The 13853-nt window shown below is 38.4% G+C and overlaps 2 protein-coding genes across 2 annotated transcripts; both read left to right on the top strand.

Annotated features, from left to right (window-relative positions):
• The first annotated feature begins 1194 nt into the window (after window positions 1-1194).
• Window positions 1195-7046, top strand: LOC126724038 (serine--glyoxylate aminotransferase). Its single transcript, XM_050428133.1, has 6 exons — window positions 1195-1359; window positions 3973-4255; window positions 4405-4689; window positions 5861-6227; window positions 6400-6610; window positions 6784-7046. The coding sequence occupies exons 2-6, from the start codon at window positions 4051-4053 to the stop codon at window positions 6919-6921; spliced, it is 1206 nt and encodes a 401-aa protein (XP_050284090.1). The 5' UTR covers window positions 1195-1359; window positions 3973-4050; the 3' UTR covers window positions 6922-7046.
• Window positions 7047-9602: 2556 nt separating this feature from the next.
• On the top strand, window positions 9603-13373 carry LOC126724026 (uncharacterized). The gene is made up of 4 exons (XM_050428124.1): window positions 9603-10989; window positions 11067-11243; window positions 11320-11723; window positions 11804-13373. Exons 1-4 carry the CDS (start codon window positions 10140-10142, stop codon window positions 12347-12349), a joined length of 1977 nt encoding a protein of 658 aa, XP_050284081.1. The 5' UTR covers window positions 9603-10139; the 3' UTR covers window positions 12350-13373.
• Window positions 13374-13853: the final 480 nt, after the last annotated feature.

Genomic DNA, 13853 nt, shown 5'->3' with positions numbered 1-13853 from the left:
TCCTATTCATATGGTATGGAATTTGTTTATTGTGGCGGAAATGAATTTAGTTTTGATTTGTAAACTGTTTATATTAGAAGTTGAACTGGGTAGATCTGTAACACTTTCATAACAGTTTGGATTTCATTAGTTGCTCCATCTGTGTGATTCAGATGTATTCAGTTTCTTCTGTCTTTATTAGCTTTTGATTATTTATCGAAGAAAAGTTCAAAACAATTTTGCTTTTAGACTGGAGGTCTGCCTTGTTATTGTAAACACCATAAAACCACTGACATTGCTTTATTCTATTATCTATGTTTTATAGTTACAAGGAGTGATTTGAACCATAGATGTCATGGACATACTGGTTTCTAGTACAACCAAAAAGAATTTAGATATCAGCGATAAGGAGTAGAGGACAAAATATGTACCCCACGCAGCCACGCATATTTCAAAATTAAACCCACAAGTTTTAAGTTTCAGAGACAGCCTCAAAATTAGGGGCTGGCAAAAGAAGTAAGAAGCTGCATAAATACAAATTGCTGTGTGGCCAAGGTTCCCACAAGCCAGGTGTGGTTGACAGCACGTTATCACTTTATCTTTTACATGGCCTTCTCAACCTCAGACTTCCACTTTCCAAAAGACTAAGTAGTGACGAAATCTGAATCTTTTTTTGTTTATTATATGGAGCCCCAACATTTTGCAAAGTTCTTATTTACTGCCTCTAGGTTTCTACTTTTCCTAATTAAGCCAACTTGGAATGGATCCTATAATCCGAGTCCTGAATTTGATGCCATTTCCAAGTGCTAATATTATGATCATAAATACACAAATTATAAGAAAACAGCCAGAAATAAGTCAATAATAATACCACGTGTGTGTTTGGCTCCAGCTTAAAAACTTAACTTATTTTACTATTTAGGTTAAAAACCCAAACAAACCACATAATTACATTTGACCAAAATAAAGTTCAGTAGGTCTCTAAAAACAATAATTTCAACACTCTATAAGTCTACTGGTAAGTATTGTATGAGATTATATAAAATAAATGAAAATACAAGGGCACATGAAAATTTTCAATATAAAAAATAATAATAATATATAAAAGATAAACATAATAAATTATGGTACAAAACTACGAATTAATCTCATGAAGATTCTCATATCACTCATTTATGAGCTCTTATCTGCCACGTTTGTGCATGGGTGGGGCCCATAGAAAATGTTTTGATTGGCTCTCCCGCGCTCTTACTATAAAATCAAAAGTCCTCTTATGTCAAGGTTGAGAATTCAGACTTGTGAGTTCTCTCTGCAAAAGTTAGATTGAGAGAGAGCAAATCCAGCACAGAACATATTCAGGGAAAGAAGATTCTCTTCCAGGTAATTCTTCCATCTTCTTATAATATATATAGTGAAACTTAGGAGGAATTTCTTATGTTTATTATATATATATTTCAGTGCTTAGTGCTTACAAGCCTTAAATAGTTATATGTGTGTCAGTGTATGTACCATGCAGGTCTTAGTTCTCTGATTGTTTCTGGGTTCAGCTATATTTGGTAGCTGAGTCAGTCTCCTTTTTTCTTTTTTTCTTTTTTTTTGGGTCCCTACCGTGTATCATCAAAGTTTTCAAATTGTTCGTGAGGGTGGGTCCTAGAGGGGTAAATTGCTGGCTTAGAGAGTCAGTCTGGTTTTATTGCTGCCAATCTTGTCTATGCTTCTTCTGACAAGAAAATAAGAATAGAATTAAGTAGAAGAAATCAATGAACTAAACTACTAGAAAAAATAATAATTTGTTCTTACTTCTCCACGTCATTTTTTTATTTGTCTTATTCAATAAGTAGTGGAAGAAGCAAACGGAGGAGTGAATATATCATATTTGGCATATTGTATTGTTGTATATTGTATTTCTATGGAAATTGTCCTCTCTTCCTTGGATTTTAAATCTAAAATAAAGCAAAGCCTTTACAATATTACAAGAATCTCTTGCTGCTCTGATATGGAGTAACAGAATATTGGAGTAATTTCTTTTTGTCTGTATTTACTAGCACATGTGTGTCCAATTTATGTTTTTTTTTTTTTTCTTATTATTAAAAAAAATACCACCATTTTTTCTTTATAACTTCGAGGAAATAAATGGTCTAAGAGAAAGAAAGGAAAGGTCAGTTCCATTATCTTTCATCCTATTTAAGGCCCGGAATAGTGTTGTGGAAATATTGGATGAAATTTTAGAATTTTATCTACAATCAAATGTCAGGTTCCCCTTAGTTCTTATCTCTTTTTTCACATAGTACAAAATACTTCTTATCAAGAAAATAGACTGTTATGACATTGAACTTTTTGTCACCTTGTGTTTTTTTTCCCTAGTACTCTATTTGATTATATGGGTCTCTAAATGACTAAATGTAACTTTTTAATATTACTCAAATAATTGCTATTTCAAATGCATAACCAATTGTTTTTTGAAATAAATTCAAATACTCAATTCCAAAATAACTAAATATTAACTCAAAAAAAAAAAAAAAAATCCAACTAAAGTTGAGTTTGGATTGCACGTCTGCATTTGCGTTTGGCGTTTTTTCCCTGGGTCCCGTGCACTGTTCACGAGACTCACAAGTACGGAAAAACGCAAATTTTGCTTTAAAATTGGATCTCACGACACTATTCATACATTTAAAAATTATTTTGCTATAGTATTTTCAGTAATAAGTGGTATCCAAACAGACCTTAAAACTATAAGAGGAAGAGAGACATCTCATGATGGGGAACTAAAAAACACAACACCAAAATATATTAACCCAAATTAGAGTTATAAAAAAACATAATAATTCGTCAACCTGAAGTAAAGTTACAAGAAAGAATAAAATATTGTGAGAGAGAGAGAATAATTATTTTTTTTGGAGAGAATGTGAGAGATGATAACAAATTTATAGAAAATAAGATGAGAAGAAAAAAAAAGTAAAAATAAAAGATATAGTAATAAATACCAAATTATCTAAATCATGCGATGTAATATAATAGCATTATATTTGTATATAATATCTTCATAATGCAATAGGATAATATCTATGAAATCCAAGAAAAAAGATAACTTAAAAACATAAAACTAAATCACATCAACTCAAAGTAGAGTTCTAAAAAACACAAAAATTAATCAACCTAAAGTAGAGATGCAAGATAAAAGAAAATTCACTAAAAAATGAAAAAAATTGAGAGAGAGAGAAATAACATTTTTGTGTTGCAAATTTATAGTAAGAGGATATAAATAAATAGAACCAAAAATAAAGGAAGATAAAAGAATAGAAGAAGAATAATATTAAGGTATAGATAGTAATAGGGAGATGAAAAGGTAAAAGAGAGGGGAAATGTTAGAGAAAGCGTAACAATAAATTGAGAATTAATATAAGATGAAAAAGAATTAAAAATAAGAGAGAGATAGAGAGTTGAAAAATAGACGCCAAGGCTCTTGTGGATGCTCTTACAAATCCCCGTTACGGTAACTCTGTTATTTCTCCTCTATTTGATGATTATAAGGTACTGATTTCCCAAATCCCCCAAGTTCGTATCAATCATGTATTTCACGAAGCTAATAAATGTGCGGATCGGTTAGCGAATTCTGGCCATTCTCAAGCTTCGGAGTTTATTATTTATTTTGTTCCTCTTGTGGAATTAGTCTCCCTTGTTGAGGCTGATATTCACGGTGAATCTTGTGACAGGCGCTGTCTTGGGTTGGTTTCCGGTTGTTAGTTGAATGTTAATTCTAGCTTTTACCAAAAAAAAAAAAAAAAAAAGTGGATGACGTGACTACCGATGTGGCTTGACAGAAGCCTAGCAATAATAAGTATTACACTTTATTTTTTTGGATATAAATAAATATAGATGAGGTATTTTAAGTTTTGACAGCATAAGTCCTATACTTGCAGTAACAGAATTGTACTTTCACACAAATGGATAATGGAAATAAGTCAAGATTAATTTTTTCATGTGTTTTTGCAGTTGATGTGTTTTGGCACTCAAACGTGCCAAGAAATTTGTTAGGATTCAATTCCATACTGATATTTCAAGGGGGGAAAGATGGACTATGTGTATGGACCAGGAAGGAACCATCTCTTTGTTCCGGGGCCAGTCAATATCCCGGAACCTGTCATTCGGGCCATGAACAGAAACAATGAGGATTACCGCTCTCCAGCAGTCCCAGCATTGACAAAAACTCTGCTTGAGGATGTGAAGAAGATTTTCAAGACTACTTCTGGAACCCCATTTCTGATCCCTACCACTGGTACTGTGATATTGATGTGGCTATAGCTTTTTTTATTTTTTTTCATTAAGTCATATATGGGGTTTTGTTTTATTGATTTGAATTACATTGAATCTTAATAAACATAAGGTTTAAGTATTTATGTGTTAAACAATGTTGTTCTGTTTCAGGTACTGGTGCATGGGAGAGTGCACTTACTAACACATTGTCTCCTGGAGATCGGACTATATCTTTCCTCATTGGTCAATTCAGTCTGCTCTGGATTGATCAGCAGCAGCGCCTTAACTTCAATGTTGATGTCATCGAAAGTGAATGGGGCCAAGGTGCCAACCTAGACATTCTGGCATCAAAACTTGCAGCAGATGGTGCACACACTATAAAGGCAATTTGCATTGTTCACAATGAGACAGCAACCGGGGTTACTAATGACTTGTCTAAAGTGAGGAAACTCCTTGGTAAGTGTATCATCTAATGAATTTTGGAGCTAAAAATAGTCATAATGTTTTGATGAAGTTATGACCCTTTAACCCATTTAAACCAACCAAACCAAGGAAAACATTTGGCTTTGGATATCTCTTTGGTGAGATCCAAATCATCATTCTTCAATACTTCTATCTTGGTGGGTGTCATTGCTCAATACACAAACCCATTAAAGTATTTACTAGTTACAGTGGTACACTTGTGACTTAGATTTTCTCAGAACACATTTTCTTTTTGGGTAAGTTACTAAGTTTCTTGGAACACATTTGGTGATTGACATGTGTTTTTTTCTGTGACTTATGCAATTCTTTTGGTGGATAATACTTGCTTGAGTAGGTGTACATTGGACATGATTAAATACATTATGTTCTTTCAGATCATTTGAACATCAGATACTAAAAGCCTCTCTTTGCTCATCACATATATACGTACTTCATTTGTTATGATGTTTCTTGTGTGTGTGTGTGTGTGTGCACGCCACACTTGTGCCTGTATTATAGTAATAAAATTGACCAGATCCCTTGTTTTAAAATTATGCTTCTCTCCATTCATGCTATTAATAAGGCTAAATAGCTTGCCATTGTGATTAGCTGTTATCTCAAACTTAGACGTTCTAAAGTTATACTGTGGATTGACAATCTTTGCTGAGAAAGCAGCTGAGTTCTGATATCCATGTGGCTTGCTGATTTGTTTATCAGTTCTTAATTTGGGCCAGCCTTATGGGAGTATTTGAATCGCAGTGGCAAGTCAAATACTAGAGCTTCCAAAATTAGTGGCGGCCATAAAGTGCCATTGCCTACTCAATAATTTGTAATCAAAAAAAGTTTTAGAAATGTACAGATTGGCCACAGTTTGCTTGGCATACATGGTGCATGATGTACAAATAAAAAATTCCCAGAATCTGTACAAAATATAACATGCTTATTTATATTGCCTAATGTCTAATATTTGTTACTGACTTGCCACTGCAAATGTAGACATCATGATAAAAATTCTCATAAAATTCCTACTTTTTTTCTTACTCAACTTCAGATATTTTCATCAGTGATGTATCCCTTTGCAATGGACAACACTCTCTTCCTCTGTATTTTTTACTCCTTTTTGCCTTTTAAAAAATGTTTCTTATGTTTATTATCAAAATCTCAGATGAGTACAGGCACCCAGCCCTCTTTCTTGTTGATGGAGTGTCATCCATATGTGCTCTTGATTTTCGTATGGACGAATGGGGAATAGATGTGGCTTTAACTGGATCTCAGAAAGCTCTTTCTCTTCCCACTGGGATGGGAATTGTGTGTGCAAGCCCTAAAGCTCTAGAGGCATCTAAAACTGCAAGATCAGTTAGAGTTTTCTTTGACTGGAAAGATTACTTGAAGTTCTACAAAATGGGAACATTTTGGCCATACACCCCTTCCATTCAACTGTTGTATGGACTGAGAGCTGCTCTGGATCTCATTTTTGAGGAAGGACTTGAAAATGTGATTGCAAGGCATAGCCGTCTTGGCCATGCAACAAGGTGAGCCATGTTTTTCCTTTTTTGTAAGGTCTGTTACCAAGTAAAAAAATGAGTCTAATATCCTATGTAATATTTGAAAGAAGAACCTTGTGATGTTCATGTTCCATATGTTATCTTATCTCTTACATATATGAATGATAGATTTGACTGGCCATTATAACTTAAAATGCAGGCTGGCTGTGGAGGCTTGGGGCTTGAAGAACTGCACCCAAAAGGAAGAGTGGTACAGTAACACAGTGACTGCAGTTGTTGTTCCTCCCTATATTGATAGTACAGAAATTGTTAAAAGGGGATGGAAGAGATACAATTTAAGCTTAGGTTTGGGCCTGAACAAAGTTGCTGGAAAGGTTTTCAGAATAGGGCATCTTGGCAATTTGAATGAGGTATGTTAATTTATAATATCTCTAATGTCACTATGACCAGATTGATTATTAATTTCTGATATTCCAAATGCTAATTTCTTTCTATGAGTCTTAGCATTTTCTTTCTTGGTTTTTCATTGCCTTGTGAATTTCCCTGCTTTATTCTGTGTGATAACCATTTTCATTATTTTCAGTTGCAATTATTGGGTTGTCTTGCTGGTGTGGAGATGCTACTCAAGGATGTGGGCTACCCGGTTAAGCTAGGAAGTGGAGTCGCTGCTGCTTGCGCGTACTTGCAGAACAACATTCCACTCATCCCTTCCAGGATTTGAGTCACCTCAATGCATGTAATTACTTTTCCTTCTGTTGTTCTTGTAAAAAACTGTATTATGTCCTCTGCCTGCACTGTTTTGAGGCTCACCACATTCCCTATGTAATTCAATGCTTCTTGAATTAATTGTCCTGTGTCTGGAAATATCTTCTAAGGCCGATCATGTGTTTTATTATTATGGTTCTGAACATGACATTCATTATCAACTCACTTTGCTTAAAACTATGATGTCTTAGAAGCTAGCTAAAAGAATAAATATGTCTAGGAATCCATCAATTCTATCATACTAGTACAGAATATCTAATTTTCACTATGTCAGGCACCACTACACCTATGACAACGACATTACATATATATTGACATTCAACATAGTAATGGAATTTGACTAATTTCTGCACAACATTTTGTTTTGTGTGTGAGTGCGCATGTGTTTTGCATTGTTTGTAGGAGAAGGCAAATCAAACACCTAATCATGAAAAGTCATGTAACTAGTTTTTTATATAGTACTGGCTACATTCAAATTCATTGAAGGTTTAAACTTTTCAACAGAAAAAAGTTTTGTTGACGAATTTTTTATTGTTAAGTTAAATAAGCACTCCGTGGGTCTTGATCCACAACCTTGCCTTGTACCTTACACATATAATCAATATATTAATATATTGATTGGTTTTGGTTATATCTTAATGGAGAATTAAAATTTTTTAATATTTATTTATTTTGTTAGTTGTATCCATTAACATTTCCAGAGCCACTTTGTTGTCAACTTTATCCTTTAATCTTGTATACCTCCTGATTTAAAAATCTTAGTTCTACCACTGTCACGGCCGGCTCTAGGCCTAGGCGACTTAGGCCACCGCCTAGGCCCCCCATTAGAGGAACGCCCCAAATTTTGAGGCAAAAATTGATATATTTAAAAAAAAATATAAAAAATTTGGAGATATAGGGAAAAAAAAATAGTTTTATAATTTTCCTCTACTTTCAAGAAGTCCCAAAGTATTGAGTAATGCTAAAGATAATACAACTTTAAATATATGAGTTTTACAAATAGAGTAATGCTATAGTTTTACAAACTATTTTACAACATTTTTACTAACTGTTGTTGTAGCCAATTTCTTACTGGTTCTCATCTGGACCCACCGATAACATCACTTTTTTATTTATCTATAATCATTCTTCACATCATCAATTTGTAAAAGAATTTGTATCTCTAACATTTTCCCTTACAAATATATATATGTTACTAATCGCAAGAAATAATTCAGATAGAAAAATGCTAGAAATATTATTAATTTTACTTGAAAATTTTACAAATTGATGTGACAATTAATATGATATGTGGATGTCAATAACCTATTAAATGCATTTTTGAATTATTTTTTGTGATTAATGGTACATCTTTGCAAGCCTCATATTGTAAAATTTATAATATCCCTAACATCATTTATTCAAATACTTGTTTATTATTTTCTTGAAGTGTCACTAATCGCATTCATTTCTACATCGTTTGAAAGTTTTTTTAGTAAAATTTGTTATATCTTTAGCATTTTTTCAAAAAAAAAAAGCATATTACAAAATAAAAGGAATAGATTTTTGTTATAAAAAATAATGATATTAAATACTAGTTAAATATTATTTAAGTGATAACAAAAATGCCCCATTTAAATATATTGCCTTAGAAATTTGAGCCGCCCCTGACCACTGCTCTTTAGGAGAACCATTCTTGTTACATCTGAGGGAGCTTTTGACTCTTTGTTAAAAAAAATAAAAAAAAAATTGTAGTCAAGAAAACTTAATGCTTGACAAATAAGCAAACATGCTTGCAAAAAAATAATAAAAGAAAGTTTCAAGAAAATGGGTACATGAAAAAAGGAAGTAAAAACACACAGCAAGAAGAAACAATTCAACAAAATTTGAAAAATTGAGAAGTTTAGGTAGGCTTTGAAGCCAATCTTGGACCAGAGACCAGAAACGTGGGTAGTTTTGTCACCTCTTCTTCTCAAGTCATTCCGTCACCTCTTTCATGATGCAATGCATTACATCATTTTAAGATCAATTGACACCATTTTTTTTAATAAATTTTTATTTTTATAATTTGCTAAAGTGTTAAGTTGCGATTAAAATATCATCACTTTTAAATAAGGGGCAATGATTGATGGTACCGAAAACAATACCACCAATGAGTCACACGTTCCTCGTACGATCACTAATGGCACCTGCACAACGAAAAAGAATAACCTAGCGGGGAGTACCGGTGTGGTACCGGCCAAGTACCCTCCGAAGGTCAAATTAGAATTATTCTCACTGCTCTAGAGTGCTAGAGAGGGTAAATTACGCGTACCTTGGTTTGTGAGGGTGCTTGGGTTTTTATAGTAGAGAGGGCTGACCCTCTTTTCCTTGGAGTAGAAGTCTTTTCCTTATCGGAGTCTTCCTGGGCGTATTTTACGGGATCCTTTCCATATAGGAGTCCTTAGGTTCCATGAAACGTGGGGAGCAAGTTATTTATTTGTACATGTAAATGTGTAGAATAGGCGTTTCATAGACTGACGCCGTCAGTCTATGCATCCCGTCAGTCTACACATATCCTATGACCTTCAGGACGTTCGTCTTTGTGTCCTTTTGCCTTAGGTCACCGTCAGCCTAGAAGGTATGCTGTCGGCAATAACGTCTCGTCACCGTTGCAAGGCATTCACCGTCTCCTTTGTTAAGTATGTGCCGTCAGTCTCTTTTTAGGTCTTCACCGTCGCTCTTGTCCGTTATGTACCGTCACGCTGGCCAGCATAATTTTATCCTCATCATTTGCCCCCTACTCCATAACTCCGTCACCCTCTGTACTGACGGGCTATGGAGTTTGTTTTTCAAAAGAGGCAGAAACATCGTTTGCGTGGATCTGAGCATTTAATGCCTTGGACAGGTGGCTCGTTCCCATTGGCCTCACTTCTGACGAGATGTCGCTTCGTCTTCCGCGCCATTTTTTCCATATATAAACAGCGTTTCCAGTCACTTTTTTCACTATTTCATCCTTGCTGAACTTGTGGAGAGACAGACCGTCGATCACCTTCCGTCAGCTTTAACTTCCGTCAGCTTATCCGTTGCTGTAGCCGTCCAGAGGGCTTCCATACCGGTAAGTTTTCATCCTCTCTCCTTCTCTTTATTTTTGCCTCATTAGTGAGGCCGTCAGCCTAGGTACTTAGTTTGAACCCGTCACTTGTAGGTAGTCAGATGTCGAGTGACGCGTCTTGTGACGAGTCGTCAGTCCGCGAAGGAGCGGGCTACGACGAGACCTTTGGCTCCGGAAACGAGTCGGACTTCTCCCTCCCGTCAGAGAGAGAGTCGTCAGCCCAATCTCCTGACGGCAATGAGAGTTTTGCTGAGGGAGAAGATGAGGGAAGAGGGGATGAAAATGACGGGGGTGGAATGGATATTGACGGAGGAAATAGTGACGGGGAGGAGAGATCCAGTGAAGGAACTTCGGAGGGTACCGTAGATAACCGTCCCTTCATTCTTCCTGAGGATTGGGCCGTCAACAGATTTTTGCCTGGGATGAGTGGTAAAGTTTTTAGGGAGTTACGGATCCGTTATCAGATCCCAGACCACATCCCCCTCCGTCTCCCTAGAGAGGGTGAGAGGTGTTACTCCGGGCGGACAGCGGACGTTGGCATGTATGACGCCATGTTTGCTGCCGGCCTGAGGTTACCGTTGACGGCTCTTCACCGTCAACTAGCTGACTTCCTTGGAATATCCGTCACCCAGGTTGCCCCAAACGCCTGGAGGACTTTTATAGGAGCTGAAATCCTGTGGGGCAGCTTTAGTGGAGGGCACCGTCAGCTTACACTCGGAGAATTTTTTTATTGCTATAGGCCTCATCACATTGCCTCGTCTAAGGGGACTTATCATTTTAATGCCCGAGAGAAAGGGCTACGGTTAGTGTCAGATATGCCTGACTCAAATAGGAACTGGAAGAGTAGGTATTTTTTCGTTGAGGGGACGGACTGGGTGTGCCGTCAGGAGGAGTGGGCGACGATGCCCAGTGGTTACTTTGACAATACCTGGGCCTTTGTCAAGGATTCAGGTTAATCCCGTCACCCATGAGGCTCGTGCGTTTTTTGAAGTGACGGTGCTAACACTTGTTATTTTTTCTTTTTCCAGCTTATACCCGTCCGCATATAACTGACGAGCAGGAGGAGTTCATCCATCGGATTCTAGAAATTCCTTTGGAGGACCGTAAGTGCAGGGATTTGATTACCCTTGACACCCTCCATCTATACTGTGGGGGTCCAAATCCGTCAGCGGAAGCTCGTAGGTTGGAGGAGTTTGCGCGACGTCGTAAGTAGACTTTTATTTTTCCGTCAGTTTCATTATTTCCGTCACTTTTCCTAAAGTGTTTTCTTTTGTGTTGTAGAGATGGATTCTGCGAAGCAAAGGATACGGGCTGCCGCAGCTCGTCAGAAGGAGGAGAGGAAGGCCAAGGAAGCAGGGGGGGAAGCCTCGTCAACCCCCACGGCCGTCGCCAAAGTGGCGAAGAGGAAACCTGACGGGAGTGACGGCCGTCCCTCAAAAAAGCCTGCCGTCACTCCGTCAGTCGAACCATTGAAGGAAAAGTCCCCTCCGACGTCTGGCCATGGTGCGGGAAAGGGGGTGATGACTTCTGCTGGTCCCGTCACTGAGGGTCCGTGCCGTCTCCTAACCCACAAAGAATATGCCGTCGGGGAGGTTGAGTCCCTGATAAAACCAACGGACATGGAGCCCTGTGATCAAGTAGGGACGGAGGATTTAGGGGCGTCGGCCCTCTTTGATCTCTCCAGGGTAAGTTTCTCACATTTTTGGGTTGAACATACCGTATCTTGTTTTGGCGTACTTTTTATCTGACGGAAATGCTCTTTCAGGCCTTGGTTCGTGTCAAAGCCCTCCGTGACCGTTGCGTGGCGAAGGAGGGGGTCGTCAGTCGAGTTCGCAGCCATAACAAGAACTTGCTGAATCAGCAGGCTCAGTATAAGGAAGCCGTCCGTCTTCTTAACCAGGAGCTGCAGGAAGTCAAGGAGAAACTGACGACGATCAGTGGCGAGAACGTCAAGCTCCAAGGAGAGGTGACGGCTCTGGAGGAGAAGTTACAGACGGCGGGGGCTGACGCGATTGGACACTTCAAAACGTCGCAGTCATTTATTGACTCATGTGGTCAATATTACGGCACTGGGTTCGATGACTGCCTTCGACAGGTCGCGTCGGCCTTCCCAGAGCTGGACTTATCTGGGATTTCAATGGATGATGGAGACGACGTCTCTCTTCAGCCAGAACCCACTCCGGAGCGTGACGGCTCGGTAGTCCTGGCTCAGCCTGCTGCTAATCCTACAGCTTCAGATTCTCCAACCGTTATCGTGGATGTTGAAGATCATCAGGCTGACGGAAATCCTGCTGACGCTCCTCCTGCTTAACCATGGCTATGTAAAAATTTTTTGAAAATAGTTGTAATCTTTAGACGGTTTTTTGGAGAACAGTTGTAATTTTTTAAACAGTTGTAGTTTTTAAACAGTTGTAATTTTAAACAATTGTAGTTTTAAACAATTGTAATGTTTAAGTGCCCTTGACGTTTATGCATAGTTGCGCGTATTTCATTTCCGTCGCTTTTATCTCTATCTCAGACAAATGTTGGAAATTCCCGTCTGCTTTTAATACGTCGGCTTTTTAAACTGTTTGAATACCTCGTCAGCTTTGAGACCGTCAGTTTACAAGTGTTATCTTTTGACATCCTTGTTGGTCCGTCAGTTTTGAGGACCTTGCCTCAAAGATGGTTATTCCACCTTATCGGACCGTCAGCCCTTAGGCTGTTAGTCTTTTTTGGGCCGTCACCTTCTTGGCCTTGGCCCTGATGTCGTTTGACATCCTTTTGGTCCGTCAGTTTTGAGGACTTTGTCCCTACGATTGTTACTCTATCTTGTTTGACCGTCAGTCTTTTGGCTTTTAGCCTTTTTGGGCCGTCACCTTCTTGGCCTTGGCCTTGATGTCATTTGACATCGTTTTAGCCCGTCAGCTTTTTAGGTGTTGATGTCTTTTGACATCTTTGTTGATCCGTCGGCTTTTTAGCCTTTTCGGACCATTGTTCTCTTGGCTTTTTTAGCCTTGATGCCTTGACATCTTTCATTAATCCGTCAACTATTAAGGCCTGGGCCCTGTGATGGTTACTCCATCTTATTGGACCGTCGGCTTTTTCTTTAGTCCGTGTGTTATGGACTTAGTCGTTTTTTGGGCTGCAAACTTAGTGGACCGTCGGAAGGAAAATACACTTCAGCAATTTCTGAATAAAACTCCTCTTATTGCCATGCATAAAAGTAATTAAAACCAAATCCTGCCCCTTGGGCTAAAAAAGTTGTTGCGAAAAAACTAAAATAAACGATAAATCTGAGGAGTTAAACTATAATTTGCTGAAAAAATATAAAAGGGGTTGGTCTTCATGCTGCTGCTCCTATTGGTAGTACTTCCGTAGGTGCTCGGTGTTCCATGGATGTGGTAGTTTCTGTCCCTCCAATGTTTCAAGGTGGTAAGTACCTTTTCTCTGCCACGACGAAACTCGGTAAGGACCTTCCCAATTGGGGCCGAGCTTCCCTTGGGTAGGGTCCCTAGCGGCGCCCATGACTTTTCTAAGAACAAGGTCTCCGACTTGGAAGTCTCTGTGTCGGACCCGAGAGTTGTAGCATTTGGCCATGCGATCCTGGTACCTAGCGAGCCTTTGTTCTGCTGCTGCCCTGATCTCGTCCACTAGGTCGAGCTGTAGTCGCATAGCCTCGTCGTTTCTGCTCTCATCGTGGTTGTGTACCCTGTAGCTTGCGAGTCCAACTTCGGCCGGGATGACTGCTTCGCTTCCGTACGTCAGGCGGAACGGAGTCTCTCCTGTGGGTGTTCTTGCCGTCGTTCTGTATGCCCATAGTACACTTGGCAATT

The sequence above is a fragment of the Quercus robur genome, chromosome 1 (assembly GCF_932294415.1).
Source record: "Quercus robur chromosome 1, dhQueRobu3.1, whole genome shotgun sequence".
In the NCBI taxonomy this organism is placed as follows: Eukaryota; Viridiplantae; Streptophyta; class Magnoliopsida; order Fagales; family Fagaceae; genus Quercus; species Quercus robur.
Note: the sequence above shows the minus strand (reverse complement) of the source record. Positions and strands in the feature narration are given on the sequence as shown.